At 38.2% G+C, this 20,469-nt stretch overlaps 2 protein-coding genes across 4 annotated transcripts; both read left to right on the top strand.

Moving 5' to 3' along the window:
- Nucleotides 1-1,192: 1,192 nt before the first annotated feature.
- Nucleotides 1,193-6,461, top strand: LOC121971206 (WD repeat-containing protein 44-like). Of its 3 annotated transcripts, none has more exons than XM_042522357.1 (7): nucleotides 1,193-2,720; nucleotides 3,681-3,771; nucleotides 3,877-4,034; nucleotides 4,129-4,180; nucleotides 4,266-4,348; nucleotides 4,504-4,554; nucleotides 5,471-5,608. In XM_042522357.1, the coding sequence occupies exons 1-6, from the start codon at nucleotides 1,287-1,289 to the stop codon at nucleotides 4,519-4,521; spliced, it is 1,836 nt and encodes a 611-aa protein (XP_042378291.1). In that variant the 5' UTR covers nucleotides 1,193-1,286; the 3' UTR covers nucleotides 4,522-4,554; nucleotides 5,471-5,608. The 3 variants fall into 3 exon arrangements, 2 of the variants coding, with proteins under 2 accessions (XP_042378291.1, XP_042378290.1); XR_006109087.1 differs by having other exon boundaries at nucleotides 1,194-2,720; nucleotides 4,449-4,554; nucleotides 5,471-5,809; XM_042522356.1 differs by having other exon boundaries at nucleotides 1,196-2,720; nucleotides 4,461-4,554; nucleotides 5,471-6,461.
- Nucleotides 6,462-6,828: 367 nt separating this feature from the next.
- LOC121971205 (wings apart-like protein 2) lies at nucleotides 6,829-20,036 on the top strand. Its single transcript, XM_042522355.1, has 13 exons — nucleotides 6,829-7,455; nucleotides 7,940-8,039; nucleotides 8,884-9,223; nucleotides 11,305-11,417; nucleotides 12,124-12,246; nucleotides 12,327-12,420; nucleotides 12,565-12,657; nucleotides 13,471-14,114; nucleotides 15,954-16,225; nucleotides 17,459-17,609; nucleotides 18,354-18,448; nucleotides 18,525-18,606; nucleotides 19,635-20,036. The coding sequence occupies exons 1-13, from the start codon at nucleotides 6,920-6,922 to the stop codon at nucleotides 19,716-19,718; spliced, it is 2,727 nt and encodes a 908-aa protein (XP_042378289.1). The 5' UTR covers nucleotides 6,829-6,919; the 3' UTR covers nucleotides 19,719-20,036.
- The last annotated feature ends 433 nt before the right edge of the window (nucleotides 20,037-20,469 follow it).

The following is a 20,469-nucleotide window of genomic DNA, read 5'->3' as shown; positions in this document are numbered from 1 at the left end:
TATTCACAAAATGAATGGTTATTTTCATAGGAAGATACGAGCAACCACAAGGTTGGTAGAGACGATAAGAAATAGGATATCATATGTGATCTTTTTTGGATTTTATTAAACTTTTTGTCCCTTTATTTTTCTTTGATGAAAATTTAGGAAATTAAGAGATTTGATTTGTCTAATCAATGCATATCATTTGAGGTTTTCTAATCAATATGGGAAACTTTAAAGGCCAATTTGTTAAAAAAAATCACATGGGAAAATAATAATTTTTGTACCCTAAAAAATAATATTGTTATTAATTAAAAAGGTCACATGGGGGAGAGACATTATGAGCCTAAACACAAATAAAAAGTAGAAATAGGAACAAAAAGAGTTGAATCAAGAGGCCAATTATTATCATGCATGTTATATTTTAAGTTTGACATATTTATATATAGAAAGGGGGGAATATGACAAAGGGCATTGTGATATTTGAGGAGCAACTTGCAATAATATTTCATTGGGACTACACATTAAACCCTAATTTGTGCATGAATTGATTCGGATTGAGTCAGCGTCAACCGAATGCTAGTTTGAAACGATCGACACTAAGTCACTACCTATACTACAAAAAGAAAAGGTAAATTATATAGTTTGGAGTAGTGTTTTAATCGTATCGGTCTTTGTAGCGATAAATGATTATCATTAATGAATACCAATATGCCCATACGCTTGACTTTCCTAACGAGTCATAATTGTCGATGAGAACATTGTTTATGGTTGAACAAATCATGATTATTAATTGATCGGTGGACGGTTGATGAAGTAAACTAGGTCATCAATCCAACTACTCAGTGCAAAGTTTCGCTATTCTTAGAAAACCTTTTGATACATTTCTCCACCACAATCCTTTCGCAATGTGTTTTTCCCTTTTCTTGCAATCGACTCGAGAGCAATGGATCCAAACTCTTGATCCCTCAAATTCGATCGGATCGCATTCGGATCCAATTGAAAGTTGTCTTTGGAACATTGGAAGCCTATTCCCCATTCAAAATAAAAGGAACAGTTTGTTATGTCTAATGCAAGGTCACCATTAATAATTAAGGCCTCCCTAACTGACACGAACTAAAACGGCAACTCGTATCGTCAGCTTTCTCTCCTGGCTCTGAGCCTCTCCCTCACCTCCGTGTCGTTTCGCCCGTTACATTGCCGATACGACCAACCTCCTTCTGGCTGCCATTTCTTCTCGTTATATATAACTCCCTGCGCGGCGGAGCTACCGTTGCGGCCGTATCGCGATCCGGAATGCCGGTATGATGAGACGTAACGCCGTCGCGGAGGAAGTGGAGGAAGAAGGAGAAGAAGAGTTCTACGAGTCCTTGGACCGGATCCTGTCCTCCTCCGGCTCCTCCACCTCCGCGTCCGACGACGACCCAAGCGACGACGGCTGCTCTTCGCTGCAGTCGCTCGACGTGTGGACCGCCGAGCCCGCCCCGGTCGCCGAGCGCCGTCGCGTACTGCTACTGCGCCTCGGCCTCGCAGGCGACTCCAGCCTCTCCCGCCTGCCCCGGCCCGGCACCGAGCCGGCGCCTGATATAGATGCCTCCTTTCCCTACGCCGCCAGATCCGACGCCTCCGCGGAACCCTCGTCTGTGCATACCCCCGAGCCCCTTCTTCGATCTTCCCGGCACCGCCACCAGAGATCCGTCAATCTGTCGCTTTCGAGATCTCGATCCTCGTCCTCGGGGGTTATTGAGGTCTCCGACGGCGACGGAGGCAGCGGAAGCCGACTCCTGGAGGACTGCGGCGCCGCCGATTGCGACGACCCCAGGTGCTTGATCAAGAACCTCGACAACGGGAGGGAGTTCGTGGTGAAGGAATTCGGGGAGGATGGGATGGGGAAGGAGTTCAGAGAAGTGGGGACTGGGCGACAGCTCACGATGCGGGAATTCGAGATGTGCGTCGGCTGCTCGCCCATCGTTCAAGAACTGATGAGGCGTCAGAATGTGGAGGACGCAGAGGCCGCGCGGCGGAGCGGCATCGGCTCCAGTGGGTCTGGCAGCGGACTGCGAACGGATGGGGTTTCGATGGGAGGGACACGGTCGAAGAAGAAAGGAGGCTGGTTGAGGAGCATTAGGACTGTGGCAGGGGCTGCGATTACTGGAGGGCACCACCACCAGGACCGCCGGAGCAGTGACGACAAGGATACATCGTCAGAGAAGGGAGGGAGGAGGTCGAGCTCCGCCACAGATGATAGCCAGGATGGCACACAGGGCCTTGACATTCGGGTCAAGGTCTGGCAGTATGGAAAGTCTCACAAGGAGCTCACTGGCTTGTACATGAGCCAGGCAATTCAGGCACATAATGGTTCCATTTGGAGCATCAAGTTCAGTTTGGACGGCCGGTACTTGGCCAGTGCAGGAGAGGACTGTGTCATCCATGTGTGGGAAGTCTCTGATATCAGCACAAGGAGTGATTTGCTCAAGGCCGCGGAGGAAAATGAGAATTTCAGGCCATTTGCTATGACAATCAACAATTCTCCTTCAGATCCAAGATCAGTGTTGGCTAGTGCAGAAGCAAACCCCTCGGATAAGAAGAGAAGAGGAAAGATCCCTAATGGTCGGAAGTCTAACAGTTCAGACTCTGTTATGATGCCTGAGCATGTGTTTGCTTTGTCAGACAATCCTGTCTGTTCTTTCAGAGGGCATGTTGATGATGTTCTTGATCTCTCATGGTCAAAATCACAGGTTTGTTTCAATGATACTTAGCTAAGTTCAGTTTAAATAAATTAGAATTGGAAAACTGAGCCGTGAGGGGTAAAAGGATTATGAAAATTGTCTTTCATTGTTAAGGAAATTTCTTTGCTTTTGCTTGAGATATACCCTTACATAAAGCTCAATGGCCGGATAAGGTCCATCTAGTTGACTCACAATGGCTGCGATAATGCAGTTCTGCATAATTGTGTTTTCACTTAAAATTGCAACAAGGAATACCAGGTTGCATTTTTCATATCAGAATAATGAGAAATTTGTGAAAACCTTCCTCTGTTTAGAGACGCATATATCTTGAATGTAGCTATGGCCTAAGGATTCTAATTGGCTAATATTGGGGGGTGGGGGGTTAGAAATTTGTATTTGTTTGCTTTGAACATCAAAGTAACATGTAGCCCAGAGCAGTTATTGATAGAAAGTTAGCTCCTTCAATGAATTAAGATTTGATACTGACTGACCATTTCTGTATATTAGGACAATCAATTTATCTTTGCTAAAGGATATTAGCACACTTTTTATTTGTTTGCACTGCCCCTGATTGTTTTTTATAGTGGGCCTGGTTTGAAATGCTCATTTATCAGCTAGTTAAAATTTATAAAATTATGTTAACAGAACTGCTACAGTATATTGAAATCCACACTAGTATTATACAAGACAATTTTATCTTCTTCTTGGCAATTGTAAATATGATGATATTTTTTACCTTGTTCATAATACTTGTTGCAGTCCAGAAAAAGTGTATTTGTTCTTTTAATCATATGGAAAAACTTTTTGAACTCATTTTTTTCGTGCCATGCATTTCCAATCATTGATTTTCCCCTTTAAATTTTGCTATGTCAATATTCGTGATTTGTCGCTGATTGCTTGCCCATTTATATAGATGGAGTCGGTTTCAGAAAGTTAATATGTTTGTGGACTGATGTGTTTGCTTTGCAGTATCTTTTATCATCTTCCATGGACAAAACTGTTCGACTTTGGGACTTGCCCAGCAATTCCTGTTTAAAGATATTCACACACAGTGACTATGGTTAGTTCAGATTATCTTCTAACTTTTCTTTTCCTTGTTCTGTTATGTTTGCCTTTTATTCTATCTAATATCAACATAATTCTCCTTATATTTGCATTGATACAGTGACTTGCATCCAATTCAATCCTATTGATGATAGGTATTTCATCAGTGGATCCCTAGATGAGAAAGTTCGCATATGGAGTATTCCTGATCGACAAATTGTTGATTGGAATGATTTGCATGAGATGGTCACTGCTGCTTGCTACACCCCTGATGGACAGGTATCAAATATTGCACTCTGACATTCAATTGTCTTCCTTGTTTCCAACGAATTTCCATTGGTATTCACTGTTCTTTTAATATTCTGGATCCTAGGGTGCACTCGTCGGTTCACACAAGGGAAGTTGTCACTTGTATGACACATCAGGTATGTAGCACTTGAAATTATCATTTCCCTATGTATTCGATTCAACATTTTATTGGTCATATGACATGGATCCATTTTTATTTAGATAATAAGCTTCTTCAGAAAAGCCAGCTTGACTTACAAAACAAGAGAAAAAGGTCCAGGCACAAAAAAATTACTGGTTTCCAGGTATTCTCATCAATTGTGTTTCTTTTGTTTTGAAAATGTATTCGACCCTCTCCATCTATTTAAGTGCCACTTTAAATAGTTGTGAAGTTTTCCTGACCAGCATTGTTAACAGTTTGGTCCTGGGAGTAACTCAAAGATGCTAGTCACTTCTGCAGATTCACGAGTACGGGTAGTTGATGGCAGTGACCTAGTTCACAAGTTTAAAGGTAAAGATTTTCCCTTTTGTAAAACCTAGTATGGTTTTGATATATTGGATCAGGGAACTGGAATAAAAGCTTTTGGGCTTGCTTCGTACGAGAAATCTTTTTCTTCTAGATTTTGTAGGGCGGTGGAAACTATAATACAACAGGTTTCCCAGTTAAAATGAAAGCCTATAGGTCTCAGATTCTATATCTTTTACATTAATCTCAAGTAATGTAGTAACTAACATTGGGTTTAAGTTTTTATTCCAAATTGAAAAATCTAAAAGGAAATGCCTTTAGAAACTTGAAAATTAGACAAAAAAAAATCAAATCTAGTGTCTCATCTGCCCTAATAAATCAAGAGATGGTTATTTGAAAATGTTTTACATTCTTCACCCAGGCCTAAAAGTGTAAATATTAGCTTAAATTCATTCCTTCTTGGCAACTTACATGGTCTTACAGGGGATATACCATTGCAAGCAGCAATTTCTAAGTGAATCATCCTACAAGCCTATCACTAGGTCCACTAAAATAACAATTGCCACATCCTGACTCATATTGGGTATTAATCTATCAATCTGAGAGGCACAAACTGCCACTGCCCCAACCAACTTGAGTCTAAGTTAATGGCGGCCCTTACGCCAGCTTCAAACACAAGACTAGGTTGTGAGAGCCTGAGGTAGTTTAGTGTTGTGACATGTTGATTTATGCTCATGTTCGAGGTGAAATCTGGTTTATGGGGATGTGTTTTATAAGATCAGTCAAGGTGAACCGTTACCAATTTTCCTGCTATCCAGTCCTCTCTAATAAAAGTCCAGTCTAACTCTGATACCAATATGAATACCCTCAGCCTATTACAGAATTGGAGTACTCATTGTCACCAATGTCCCATGGCCCAATTGTTATTGTATTGGAGAATGACTTTTGCTTTGTTTTGCAGGTTTTCGCAATAGAAGCAGCCAAATCTCAGCATACTGGACTGCTGGTGGCAAGTATGCGATCTGTGCCAGTGAGGACTCTCATGTATACATATGGAGATATGATGAAGATTCTCAGGCTAACCGGACTAAAACTGCCCCGACTGTCACACAGTCTTATGAGCATTTCCATTGTCAAGGAGTGACCATGGCTATTCCTTGGCCAAACTCAGGAATGGGAGGGATGGTGAGGATTCCTTCAAACAAACAGCATTTTCTCAGTGGAGAATCTCAGGCAAATTCACCACTGAAAGGTGAAGACAATGGAACCCACCCATCACCTTCTCCTTCTCCTTCTCCTTGTTCCCAGAACATTGATGGTCTAAGCCCAACATTCTACGAGAGGGTTTCAGCCACTTGGCCCGAAGAGCTCATGGCCTCTAAACAGAGCCCTAGCGATCCATACATCAGTGGGTGCACGCCAGTGCAAAGTTCATCGACATGGGGATTGGTGATCGTCACTGCAAGTCGATGCGGTGAAATCAGAATTTTTCAGAATTTCGGCTTTCAGTATCAAGTATAATTTCTCACTGTTAAGTGATGCAATATCGCATTTGCTGAATGGCTCGCTGTCCTTGTCGCCACAGCCTCCACTTCCCAGGTTCATCCTGTAGTTTTCTATACAGTTAGATAGATATGCGGCAAGACACACACAATCTATGCATGATCAATTCACAAGAGAACCAATCCAGCATGCTTGATGGATATCAGTATTGTCAGAATGTTGTTCAAAATGTACATTAAAGCTGAAGAATCTAAACATGGTGATCAATAGTTTGAGCTTGTTTCGGTTTGGTTGTCTGCTTTCTTCCCCCCTTTTTTTTTTTTGCCATAACAATTATGTTTTGGGGACAGTGTTCTCTACCATTCCCCTTCCCCCTCATTGTTTCATTCTGCTATATGTTGATGTAACCAGAAAAATTAAATTGGAATGCTGCAAAAAAGTTACCCATAGTTTATTGGCATGTTTATAATTGATACGTTCAATTATTTTCACTGATGAACTTGAACAATTTTGTGAACTTGTTTGGATAACACTTTGGACGTTATGAAGACTCACTGATGAAATTTAGTTTGTTTGGGGTGCAGTGCGAGAGCGAAAATTCTGCCAGTAATAAAGTAAAAAATTTAAAAATTCATCGGAATGATTTCGATCGATACACGCCCCGATTAAGTTGAATTGGTCGTTGCGTCCAGATTCGTGCGGAATGAGCTCTACGGTCCGGTGCGCTTACGTGGCAAGAAGTGATAACCGGGCAGTGACTGCACCTCCGGCTAAGGAAAGCCCTCTGCAGTCGACATATTAAGTCACGCCTCGAACGCCCCCGCCGAACCCTGGTTCCAGACACCGCCCAGTCTAATTCTATCACAGTCACGACAAGAAAGGGGGGATTCGAAACCCTTCCGAGGCGATGATAGTTCGAACCTACGGCCGGCGCTCCGCCCGCTGCGGCGGCGGCGGCGGAGGTCGCTCTTCTTCCGACCCCGTCCTCCTCGACACCCCTGAATCTGAAGGTGACTACGATTCATCTGCCGGTGACCTCGTCTTCGAACTCCCGCACTTCTCCCAGGATAGCTCCTCCCAGGGCCGCCATGCCGCTCCCTTCTCCTCCCAAGATTCCTCATCCCCTTGGTCTCTCGACCCTCTTGACGTCCCAGACGACTTTCCTGGCCTCCCTCCGTCCCTTCTTTTTCCCCCACCCCGCGGATCGGAGGATCCCGTGTTGGAAAGGGCGACGGAAGCTAGGGATCCGGAGGACTTGGTCACTACGACAACGCTTATGGAGGCTCAGGAGTTCGGGGAGATGATGGAGCATATGGACGAGGTGAATTTCGCGCTGGATGGGTTGAGACCGTGGCAGCCAGTGAGGGTTCGGCGGGCGAGCTTGCTGTCGTTACTATCTGTGTGCAGCACGTTGCAGAAGAGGAGGCTTCTTCGTGTGAGGGGGTGAGTAAATGAGATACCTTTTAGTTTACTCATGATGTAGCCTCATGAACTGCGTTTCAAGAAAGTGTTTTGTTGATTCACAGTGTGAAATTATATTTTTTGGAGCTCAACAATGACGAGTATGTTTAATTAACTTGGCCTAAAATTTCTATTTAATGTTATATCTCTCGATTATGGAAGCAAAGATGATTTCTTAAAATCAACTTGAAGTTATTGGTAATCCCCTATGTATAATTATTACCATTCAAAAAGAGGAATATAATGGGAAAGGAAAGATGCTCAGAGCAGTCGACAGAATGCTTATGCTTCATTTGAAATAAAGAAAAGGGGTCATTTCCATCATCTAATCAATACTTTCTAATTAACAACTAGTGCATAGGGTCAATGTAGGTCGGCTCAAATAGTTAGGACTAACACTGCTTGATGATGATGATCTGTAATGGATACTAATTACACATATTGAAAATATTTATATTTCTAACAGGATCACTGCAAGGATTGTTGAGGCTATTTTGGATGTTAGCTTAGATGATTCTCCAAGTACAACTGCGATTGCTGCTATCTTCTTTGTGTTGGCAAGTGATGTGAGTTTCTTTTTTAACATTATCTCCCTTTGTCAAAAAAAAAGTGAACCAACATAATTGTTATTCTTCTTTAGTTATTATTAGTTTATCACCATATATTTGGTTTTGGTTTCTGGCATAGTACATAGTTCTTGGACTGTGATGTCATAGATATTTGGTGAAAAGCATTCTAGCAAGTTCTTTAGTAACTGCTAGTGAGATGTTAGACCTTTAACTTAATTTTTCTATCTTGTAAAGTTTATCATCAATCAAAAGTACAAAGTACAAATTCTATAAAGCAAGTTGTTAGGGGGAGAAGCTCAAATCAAGCATGTGATATTGTCAGTTTTTATACAATTCATACATTTATGAGATGTGTATGCATTTAGATCACTAGTCCTGACCTTAATTTTATGATAATAACACCTAGGCACTGCTGAAAATGGATTTTGTCTTTTGTATTATTTGCCATTTTGATTTTTTGTATTGGGAGTGGTGATTTAGAAAGAAATTGTTAATTCTCTAACAAAGAAATTAATTGTGTCAGAAGTTAATTCAATGAAAATTTCATTAATGCTTTATTAGTTTTTTAAAAGTTGATATTGTCTTCTAAATTGGTACTGTCGTTTTTGAGTATTTATAAATGAAGCTTATTGTGTACAAACATGTCTAAAGGTTGACTTGCATCTACTAGTGTTAAAATGGATTCCTATTGGTTATTCTCTACTATCTAATGTCTTTTTTATGATTTTACAAATGATTATCTCCTTTAACACTGTGTTGTTGGCAAGCTACTGTTGAGTGGTATTTAAAAGTTTAGCTGTCAAATGGAACAAAATATATTCTTTTGTGTTTTTGGTTTCAGGTTCAAGACAATCATTTGCTGGATACACCATCTTGCATTGCCTTTCTTCTTAAGTTATTGAATCCATCAAGTCTCAGTACCTCCAGTGACAAGGCTCCAACATTTGGATCTAAGATTCTTGGGAAACGGAAGCCTCTAACTGAAGTTAGTGCATCATATAAAGCATTGGATTCCACTGCAAAGACCATTATTTCAAAAGTTTCAGAAATTCTTTTAACTTACAAAGAGATAAAATCCGACAACAAAAATGGTGAAGGAATAGAGAGGCCAGAGTTGAGTCCCAAATGGATAGCTTTATTGACTATGGAGAAAGCATGCTTATCAACTGTATCATTTGAAGGTATGCTTGATCTCCATAATTGTAGTGTGCATCTGTATTCCTTTTCTGTTTAACTCTGGCATTTCCAGTTTACTACTATTTCACACAGTAAATCTTTCAAGTCCTTATCTCTACCATGTAACAGTATGGTTGAATTAGTTATGATTATCCAAGGCCTAGCCATTATATAATCAGGCAAGCTGGCCAGAAGAAACTTAACTTTCCACCAAGATCATTAAACTTGTTATAACTGTTTCAGACATAATTTAAGTAAATCATCCCATTGTTACGTTCCCGCAAGTACACGGCTACGTCGTCAGTAATATAAAAAATATCGAACCCACCAAGACTGTTAATTAAGCACTAGTTAACTTCACACGGTGAATTATCTAGACAATCAAAAGGTGGTTCACAAACACAAGGAAAAGAAAGAGAGAGAGAGAGAGAGAGAGAGAGAGTAAAGAGAGAGTAGAGAGGGAGAGAATGAGCGTAGTGAAGGAAGGATGATAGATTCTATGATTTCGGTTTCGTTATGATGCTAGGTAATGCCCCTATGCATTGTTCATCTAGTTAACTCCATGCTTATACTCGTGTAGGGCTTTTAACTAGAGTCTGGTACAACCCCGCGAAAGTTGAACCGGATAGTCTACCCAAATTCTAACACCATTAAGTAAAGAAGTAACTTTAGAAAGTCTAGTCAATCACTAGAGTTATCTAATGTACTTCCTAACGGTAGCACTAAAGTATCCATTCCAATTAGAATGCCCTAACAAGGATTAGTCTCTATGTTAAGATCTTTTGACTCGAGGAAGTGGGTAAGTATCGATGCCCTCTATCACTAAGGCCATAATATGTTCGGTTGTCACTAAGGATCTCTCGGTTATCCAGTCTAGTAGCAACCTTAACATAGAGACAAATCCCTCATATTTACATGAATTGACCTTACACACATTTCGTCAAACACATACAAGGCACACACATAGAACATGATATAAACACTTCATAGCATAAGAAAATGTTCACATACATCCATAATACATCATAATTATTTCCTACATCCTAGATTTGGAGATTTACTCCATCGCAAAGAGAATACAACCAAAAGACAATGAAAATAGCAAATTACAACTCAATAAATAGAAATAGAGAGAGGAGAGTGCTTATCCTTGAAGCCCGACGTCTTTGGTGGTGTTCCCTTGCTTCGGAGGTGGGCGGATCGGTGAAGATGGACGATCTTCGGTTTCCCCAAGGGGGGGAACCCTTCCCCAAGGAATGGGGACAAGCCCCAAGCCTCTAGCTCCTCTAAAAAGGGGAGAAAACCCTTTAAATAGGGCAGGGCCTATGCCACGGTCGTGTGGCATCCACACGGCCGGCTCCTTCTTGTCCTCGTTTAGGGTCACACAGCCGTGTGGATTCACACGGTCGTGTCTTGTTTGCTCTTTGGATGAGTAGCACGGTCGCATGGGATCATACGACCGTGTTCTGCTTGCTTGCTGGATGAATGACATGACTGTGTGAGATCACACGGCCGTGTCTTGCTCCTCCTCTGGTTGGGTCACACGGCCGTGTGGATTCACACGGTCGTAGCCTGCTTATGCTCTAGAAAGTCCACACGGTCGTGTGGATTCACACGGCCGTGGTCTTCTTCTCTTCTGCAGTGTGGCATGGTCGTCACACGGCTGAAGCGTGATTTGCCACGGGCAAGACCACACGGCCGTGTGGTTTCACACGGGCTGAGCTTGATCTTCTCTATGTTCACTCCAATGTGCATTTTTGTTCCATTTTTGCTTCAAATGGCGTCCTGCCAATCAAAACAAGCAAAGATCTCCAAATAGAATATAATGGAAGTACACCATTATAATGAAATAAGGTGCAATAGACATAGATTATGCTAATGAAATATAAGTAGATGTGCGTTTAAGTATACATAAAAGTGTATATAATCTACGCACATCACCCACTTTGCATTTCACCAACTTTTCTTTTATGGACTAGAAAAAATTTCATACCTGATTTCCAACTTTATGTAATTTCTCCTTTTTGATTAAAGGTTTATTACATTTTCTTCTTATACTAATTTGCTTGCATATCCATTCTTTTAGATGCAACTGATGTGGTCAAAATGCCTGGAGGAGTCTTCAAAGAAAAGTTGAGAGAGCTTGGCGGATTGAATGCAATCTTTGATGTTCTTTCTAGCTGCCACTCTACCTTGCTTGTGAGATTAGCTTATGACATTCTCTGTTTGAGCTTGACAGTAAACATATCCTAGACTGAGGAAAACATTATGACCGTACTAAATGCATATGCATGATGTTTTACTATCATTGTGTTTGTACTTAATTCTAATTGAAGTTGTATTAAAGTTGATGTAGCTGCGGTAACAATCAATTTTTAACAGAAAGGCACTACTGAGAATGACATGTTTGGAAATTAGGAGGATACGCTAATATTTATTGATGTTTTCTCTACTTGCCTTTGAAGACTTGTCTCATGGTGCTTCGTACATAGGGATTTGATCGATAGAATGTCCAGTCAAGTAGAAAATATCCAATTATGTGGAGAAATTATTGATGGAAATAATTTATCTTATTTTGGAATGTATTTGTGATTTTCCTTTCTGAAGTTCATGAATTGGATCAAAATCCGCAGTTGACTACTGTTAAATATTAAATGATATGATAGCTAGCAGCCTAGCACCTAAACTTCATAGTTTTGATATTGATGCCAATACTATCTTGTGGAATAGTTATAGGTTATATGAAGGGCGATTAATCCAATTAATCCTCTGATCGTGTCACGTATGTTGTAGACATTCATATTTACCTAAATTTATGTCCTTGTTCAACACTTGGCAATGTTATTTTGTTGCTCTTTTAGTTTCCAAAGCAAGTGAGCTGATTCTGGCATACTTGCTACTGTAGACATGCCACTCTTCGTCTTCATTTGCTGATTTAAAAGAAGAATTAGTGTGTCAAAATCTGCTACTGATCTTGAAATGTTTGAAGATCATGGAGAATGCCACATTTCTAAGTAAGCAAAACCAGGTACAATACAAGCCTTGCAATTAGCTTTGATGGAACTTCAACTATTCCTTTTAACTGTATTGATTTGGTTTTGTTAACAGAATCACTTACTTGGATTGAAAGAAAAATTGAACTCAAGTGGTTCACAACAGTCCTTTGTTGCAGTCATCATCAGCGCCATCAAATTTTTTTCAGGTTCCTCCCATATTCTAATGCTGATTCATTCCTGTTCAATTGGCAATATGTTTTGTTTTTGTTTGATTGTCTATTTCATTTGTGAAAACCTAACTGAGCTACCTCATTGATGTTTCTATTAACTTGTTTTATATTGCAATCCAGATTTATCCTTGCACCAGAGTAATTTCAGCAACTCGGAGAATGAAAAGTTAGTTTTTGATGATCAGACCTTTCAGATGAAACCAAAATTAAGAGGTATTTCTATCTTTCACATTCCTTCAACGAATGCATACTATGCTAATGTTTTATTTGTTACAAAATTTTAGCATTAGTGAAGAGATTATAGAGGGATCATGTACATCAAACTAGTCTTTGGAGTCACACTTGTTTCATTTTTATTTTGTATCCTTGGGTTCCTATTTGATTCAATAGCATTTCATTTGTTAGATTATTTTCACTTCTGTAGCTGGAAAATCTATTGCTACATTTGTAATTAAAAAAAGGGGCAGCCCTCGTGCACGAAGCTCCCGCCATACGGGGTTCCGGGTAAGGATCCATTGTACACAGTCTTACCCTACTTTTTGCAAGAGGTTGTTTCCAGGATTCGAACCCGTGACCTTTTGGTCATATGACAACAACTTTACCGTTGCGCAAGGCTACATTTGTAATAAGTGATTGGAAATTCTCATTCAAAAAAAAAGCAAAAAAAATGCATCTGCGGGGTGATATGCATTGTTTTTGTAGGTGATCCTTTTTTTAACTTGTGGATTATTTGTTCTTTGAGTACAGTAGGTTTATTTTGTGGATTATTGGTGAAATTATTTCAGTACAGTAGGTTTATTTTGTTGATAAGTTCATCTGGTAATATGGTGCTCGCATCTTCATTTATCCAGAGTTATATCAAACATATTTTTCCACCATGATACTGATTGCTTTAAAGAACTCTGCTTAAGGTTTTTATTTTTTTTTTATTGTTTTCTTTGTTTTGCTGTATTTTTTTTTACTATAACTTACTGTTACAATATTGGTCTTATCATTGTAAATATCATTTCCCAATTTTTCTGGTAGATGGCAGCGATGAACCTTCAAGTAGTCATTTTAGTGGATGTTCTCGTATCGGTAGTGATTCTGAAGTAAAGGTCATTAAGCTAGGTCTCAAACGGCAAAAGTCATCAAATTTCCATTCAGAAGTGTCTCTTTCTGGTTCAGGAAAAGCAATAGACTTCTCAGCCTCTCTTTCATGTGTTAAAATTAATAGATCAACTGGAGACAGCTATGAAAATGATATTGCTTTAAAGACAAAAATAAATTGCAGTGCTTCAAGGATGATTTCTAATAGTACTTCCAGTCAATGGATCTCAATAAAAACTAATGGTGCCTCAATGAATTCTGATAGCTCATCTAAAAGACCTCATCTGCAGAAAGATGCCAAAGTTAATTGTGAAGTGGACATGGATGATCCGTTTGCATTTGATGAAGGTGATTTAGAACCTTCAAAGTGGGAATTGTTGGCAAAGAGTAAAGGTAAAATCCAGGATCGTAGATGTGATCTAGCAACAAAGGAACCAATGAATGGATGCGAGCTCTCAGTAATTTCAACAGATGATATGTTAAGTCAATTAACAAATGAAGAAGCTCACCAAAGTAATGCAACATCAGAAATTAATGAAGATTTAAGCCTTGTGGATGACTGCCTGCTTACATCTGTCAAGGTATTTTGGTGTTTTCTATTCAACTCTGTTATAGACATGCAGAATATTTTTGATATTTTATATAGTTGGCATATTTTCTTATTCCATTTGGAATATACATAGCGCACTATGCACCTGATTCTTTGTTTTGGACAAAGTTTGGATACAGGTGATATCTGGTAGGATTTCCAAATAATGTTTATGCAGTGTGTGGTGCAAATGACTATGCTGTTGTATCTTTGGTGATTATTAAAAAATAGTAATATTTTATTTGTGTCCCCAAAAGTATAGTTTGAATAATTGCTAAGTTGATAAATAGTCTATATCTACCGCATAATAAATTTATCTTGTAAATAAGATCATGCTTTGTAATAATTATGAACCTGCAAACATGTAATCTTTATTCTTTATGCTGAAGCTTCAACATTTGATCTATATAATGCTATTTTTCTTTAAGAAGTTTACTCATAAATTCTTTATAATCATCACTTTCTTCACTCTCTCTGAACCAAATTGTGCATGACAAAAGATCATGTTGTCACTTCTTTCAAATTGAACATGATTAATATTTTCTAGTAGCATCACTCGTGTAAAATATTATTAAAAAAACTAGTGCCATGAAAACAAAATTGTTAGTTTTTGATTGATATAATAGCTCTTGTGCTCTTCCATAAGCATAGAGATGGTAGGAAGAAGGCCTCCTTTAGTTTTGCCACAATGTAGCCTAAATTTGTATAGTTGCAGCGTACCTTCTTGTCTTGCAACAACAAAAAAAGAAGAATGGAAGTAGAAAACATGTTCACTTGTTATGATGACAATATTGGCAAGCTTGGCATAGTTCTCTTGCATTTGTTTTGTAACCGACTGCATGACATAATGTTCATAGTCTTGACCAAGAGAATTTTTTAGAAAAGAAATTGCTGGAAATTATCACATTTTGAAAGAATACTTTCTATAATGAAATCTACATTGATCCATTCTTTATCCACTCAACATGCCTTAATAAAAATTGGGGGATGGCTATACCCTTTTGCCTGTCCATTTTTCCATGTGCCTCAACCCATCTGCTCAAGTAAATAACGGGTTGAATTAAAAATTTGAACAATTAGTTTGTCTTGGCATTCATACATTCATATATCCATTCAAGTGAATACAACCTTAGCTCCATGGCATCATAAAATCTATTGGATTTTTGTTAGGAACACACCAAGATTGAGTACCATGAGTGAGGATAAAATTACAATTGTCATGCAGTGAGAATGTGATCTCAGATTCTCAGGTATTCATTCTTGGTGGCAAAAGGTCATATGCTGACTCCGGGCACCTCACACGGCCAGTTCTACCGTCATTTGTAGAGAGTTACAGGTATTTATTCTTAAGAGAAAGGGACATTGATCTTCCAAGGAGGGGGACAAAGAAGAAGAAATGAAGCAGGGAACTTTTTAGATTGAAACATGACAAGTTATTGATATAAATATTTTATATTTTGTCTTTCTTAAAAACTGGTGCAACTCCTATAAACTTGGTCTTTAAGATTCCCGATATGGAGTTTGGACCGCTTCCAATAAAAATAAGCCAATTATAAAATAAATTCATTCATATGATAGATCTTGCTCCATGAAGGACTGATTCCCTGCATAGTTCTTTTAATTAAAATTAATTGCAATTATGAAGTCCAAACTGAATTGAATATAAGCAATCACTATTTTTCACTGCTGATGTTGAGCCCTGATTGATCTTTTAAGTGTTCTGAAGCACATAACATATTTATTTTGTTTTATTTATTATAGAGTTTGTTCTTTATATGTTTTTTCTTAGTCCTTTCGTTCTTGTTTTTTGATATTTGTGCTTTACTTGTAGGTTCTTATGAACTTAACAAATGAAAACCCACTCGGGTGTCAACAAATTGCTGCATGTGGTGGACTCCATACAATGGTTTCTATTATAGTTAGTCATTTTCCATCATTTGACTGTTTCTTTCAAATGAATGGTAAGCTGAAACAGAGCACCTCTACCGATCTCAGTTGTGATTGTCATCTGAAAAACAAACATCTTAATGATCATGAGTTGGAGTTGCTGGTTGCGGTGTTGGGTTTGCTTGTGAACCTTGTTGAGAAGAATAATCAAAACAGGTAATCTTGTGATATTGTTAATCCTTTCTTTGGCTAATGTGTTTTAAAATAATATGAACTTATTTATGAAATCAAGGGCACTTATATTCATGATTGGGTGTCTCTTGGCAGTAAATAAGTATGCAGGCTCATTGGTTTGATATAAAAAAATTTCCATTATTTAATCCTTCACTGTGTTCTTGCTTTGAACTGTCAGCCTTTTCACTAACATAGTTCTCTTTTGATTTATTTCCATCTTGTTCAACTACCTTTACATGCCTGGAATAGAGATTAGGGGTTCAAATTTTCTTTAGGTTTCAAATGTGTGAAGTTTTTTTTTGGTTAGGATGGCTATTTTGCTTTGGAAGCTTCTCTAATTGGATTGCACATTAAGCATGATAAAGTGTGAGAGCATCCACGCCAACTTCCATATCGAAAATGCATAATTGAGGGTAAAAAAGTTATTTTATTAAATTTGGATATTCACTTTTCAATGCCCCATATATCAGCTTCCCTATTTCTTCTCTCTCCCCTATAATGTTTAGGGAATAAAATACGTTCCCTAAATTTAGAGAAGTATTCTTCATAAATGCATAATTTAGGGAATGAATAGGGTAGCTGATGCAAAGGTTTTTTAACTACCCTATCTAAAATTTAGAGTAAAATCTTTAAATAGGGTATCTGATGTAGATGTTCTAACATCCTTTACACATTATCAGTGTTAACCAAGGATTTTTCTTTCATTCATTTTGTTGATTTTTTAAAAACCTATCTAAAATTTAGAATAAAATCTTTAAATAGGGTATTTGATGTAGATGTTCTAACATCCTTTACACATTATCAGTGTTAACCAAGGATTTTTCTTTCATTCATTTTGTTGATTTTTTTTTTGTTTGCATATAATTGAGAGGGATCAAAGATAAAGGTAAGTATGCAGGGTAGACAGGCATAGTGCTTTGACTTTATACGGGATGTGCTTTTTCTATCGCCATTTTGCAGTGCAAAGTTCTTGAATGTTTGATATTACCAGCAATTGCTTATCAATTTGCAATTTCAAGGCATTCTAGCTGTATATAACAAAAGTTGATTTTATAATGAAGTGGATAGAATCATCTACTTGTTTTGTTCTTCTTCTGCTTTTTTTATTTTATTTTTATTATTTCCTTTAATTTCTGGTACCGAGTACTCCCTTTTTGAGCATGCTAAGCTTAATTGTCCATTTCTTCAATATAACATTAAGTAGTTACTCTGCAGATTGAATTTAGCAGAAGCTCACGTTTCAGCAAAGCGTCCAGGGAAATCAGAAGAACTAGAGGCACAAAGGGATGTAATTCAATTGTTGTGTGCCATATTTTTGGCACATCAAGGAAATAAAGAAGCTAAAGATGAAACTACTTTTGTTTGTGTAGGCACTTTATGCACCCTTGTTACTGGGAAGAGTACTATTTTAGATTTGATTATCTCATCTTGTCTATTTTAACTGCATCATGCTTCCAGTAGATATAAATTTCTTTTGTTATAAAGTTGCAACACTAATTTGAATTCTTAGTTGGCTTCTATTCACAATTTATTTCAAAAACTATCAGGCTTACTGTGTGCATTAACAAATACATTGGAAATGTCATCTCCAATGTTGATAACACCAGGGGGTTGAGGGACTGTAAAGTACTCTTTTTGTAAGTCAGTTACCATATGGGAACTGTAAGTACTTTTTTGTAAGTCAGTTACCATTTGTATGGTATGCAACATGCTGCTGCTATGTGTGTGTAGATTTAAACATTTAAAGTAGGTTGTTTGATATATTACAATTGGAAAAATATTCTATTCCTGTTTTCTGTCATTGCTTGATCATGTTTGATGGCCTTTATTGGGAGAAAAAGTAACCAAACAATATTTAATATTGCTCGAATGCCATAGATTGATTATACATATACCAGTAATGAACACTTAGGCACTCACCCAGGTTCCCAGACAAGGTGAGTTTAGGCCCAAGCACCTTAAGTTTATCTTGGTTGAATGCCTATAACTGCACACACGTCAAGTAGGTTGAATGCCTATAATTGCTGAGCACTGAAATACTGTACCATAATTTTTGTTATTATATTTTTATGTTCCCTAGCCCAAATTTATTATCTTGATGTATTAACAGGATGAAGAGTCATTACTGAAAGGAGCAAAAGAGGCTGAAATGATGATAATTGAAGCTTACGCAGCATTATTGCTTGGTTTTTTGTCAGTGGAGAGGTCTGTAAATTTTTTAATGCTATGTGATTAACGATGGTAATTTGTAGTAACATTCATGGTACTTTCTGGTCATCAGTTCCAAAGTTCGCAAAGCTATTGCTGATTGCCTTCCAAACCGGAACTTGCAAGGACTAGTTCCCGTGTTAGAAAAATTTGTGGTAAGTTATTATGATGTTTTTTGCCCTTCTAACTGATAATAATTCTACCCTGGATTTTTTCCCCTTTATTCCTAATCTCTGTAAATCTCTGCCAAAAGAATCAAGTAATCACTTGTCTCTTAAAAACTTTGGAAAAAATTATGCGATTCATATTTGTGTTCATCAAGCTGGTAGTTGGACGTACTGATAGCATACTACTGTGTTCATGCATGAACATGATCTAATTAAGTCCATAGTACCTGGTTCCATTGTCCGTTGTTCAAGTCAAATATTTTTTATGCCAATAAAATTGCTAATATTGTCTTATGCTTTGTCCACTCATATATATATGAACTTTTGTATATACAACCTGTCTCATGGATATTATGTTCCCTTTTAGTCTGTTTAAGTTAATTTATACATCATGTCGATTGAAACCTATATGTGGAATTTCTTTGAGCAATTATGAGAAGATGCTACTAGAGCCAAGTAGCATCCCGTATCAACTTTGTCGTTCTTTTAATGATTTTGAAATAAATTGCTATATTGCACGTTCATATTTACAGCTTCATGATTCATGAAGGCATATATAAATGTCCCCTCGAGGCGGTGCGATGGTTAAGGCATGGGGTGTTGCCACATGAGGTCTTGGGGTCGAAACTCGGCATGATCGAGCATAACCCCATTTGCACTAATAGCTAGTAGCCACCCGTGATTTACCTCCTCCGTATTGACCTAGGGACGGGTTGGCGTGGACGCTGGGGGCGAGCGAATCACCTTTTGCCACATGAAGGCATATATAAATAAGCGTGTATATGCTACTTTTTTTGTATGGCATATCACATTTCACATTGAGTATATTGAAAGTATTGGACACGGTAATCCACTACCTTTGTTTGGTAAAATCTATTGATGTTGAATATGATTCTAGTATTTCTCAGCAGTGCACATTTGCAATGTCTAAGAATTCAATTTGAGTAATTTGACAGTAGTTAGACACATCTCCCATCATAATTATCACTTGAAATCAATGTGAATCTTGTTGGCAGGCATTTCATCTGTCTTTAAACATGATATCACGGGAAACTCACTCCGCCATCCTCAAAGTGATCGCCTCTTGTAAAGCTCCGTAAGAAAGAGATCATGTACAGTGTTCTTGGACTCCTGCTTTGTGGAAGTTATCCTGTTCTCGTACGATGAAGAGGAGGTTCGGTTCATCTGCTCTGCTCTTGACTCAGAGGACTAACAGCAATCTATACCCTATTTTTTCATCACTTTTATTTTCTCCTTTTTTTCTGCTTTTATATTATTTCATTTTCCTTGTGTGATCACACGTGTACCATGTATCCATATAATAATAAGTCCTAGGTTGCAGTGTTTTTCCTTTTTCTTTCTGTTAAAATTGGATCATATAGTTGTGCTTAATGATAGCGGTAGGTCCGGTGTAAAAATTTTTGGTTCCACCTTTGTAGTTTTAATCAGCATAATTCCGCAACATGCAAGCAAAAAGTCAGATTCGCTGCAGCAGGAGTGGATTTTGTCTGTGATCCATGAACCTCACGTTGCTACAGAGATTGTTATCATCGTCTGTACTTCCCACAAGTTTAGTGCTCCAGTAGTGTTAGAATCTCATGTGATATTCAATGAGTCAAGGTTTCTTTTTTCTTTTTTGTTTTTGTTTTTGTTTTTTTTTTCAAAAACTATTGTGTATTGAAGTATATGTGCTTACAAATTTGTGTGCTTAGGTGCATTTGATGGTAAAGGAGTACAACAAAATCCGCAAGTGATCAAGTTCTTTTAACACAGCAGTAGAGCTTTTACTCAAACACCATCCAATGTTTGTCTTTGAACTCTGTTTTACAGATGCTATTGAAATGGTTGGGT

Source organism: Zingiber officinale, chromosome 4A (assembly GCF_018446385.1).
Source record: "Zingiber officinale cultivar Zhangliang chromosome 4A, Zo_v1.1, whole genome shotgun sequence".
Taxonomy (NCBI): domain Eukaryota; kingdom Viridiplantae; phylum Streptophyta; class Magnoliopsida; order Zingiberales; family Zingiberaceae; genus Zingiber; species Zingiber officinale.
This window is presented reverse-complemented; position numbering and strand designations above follow the sequence as displayed.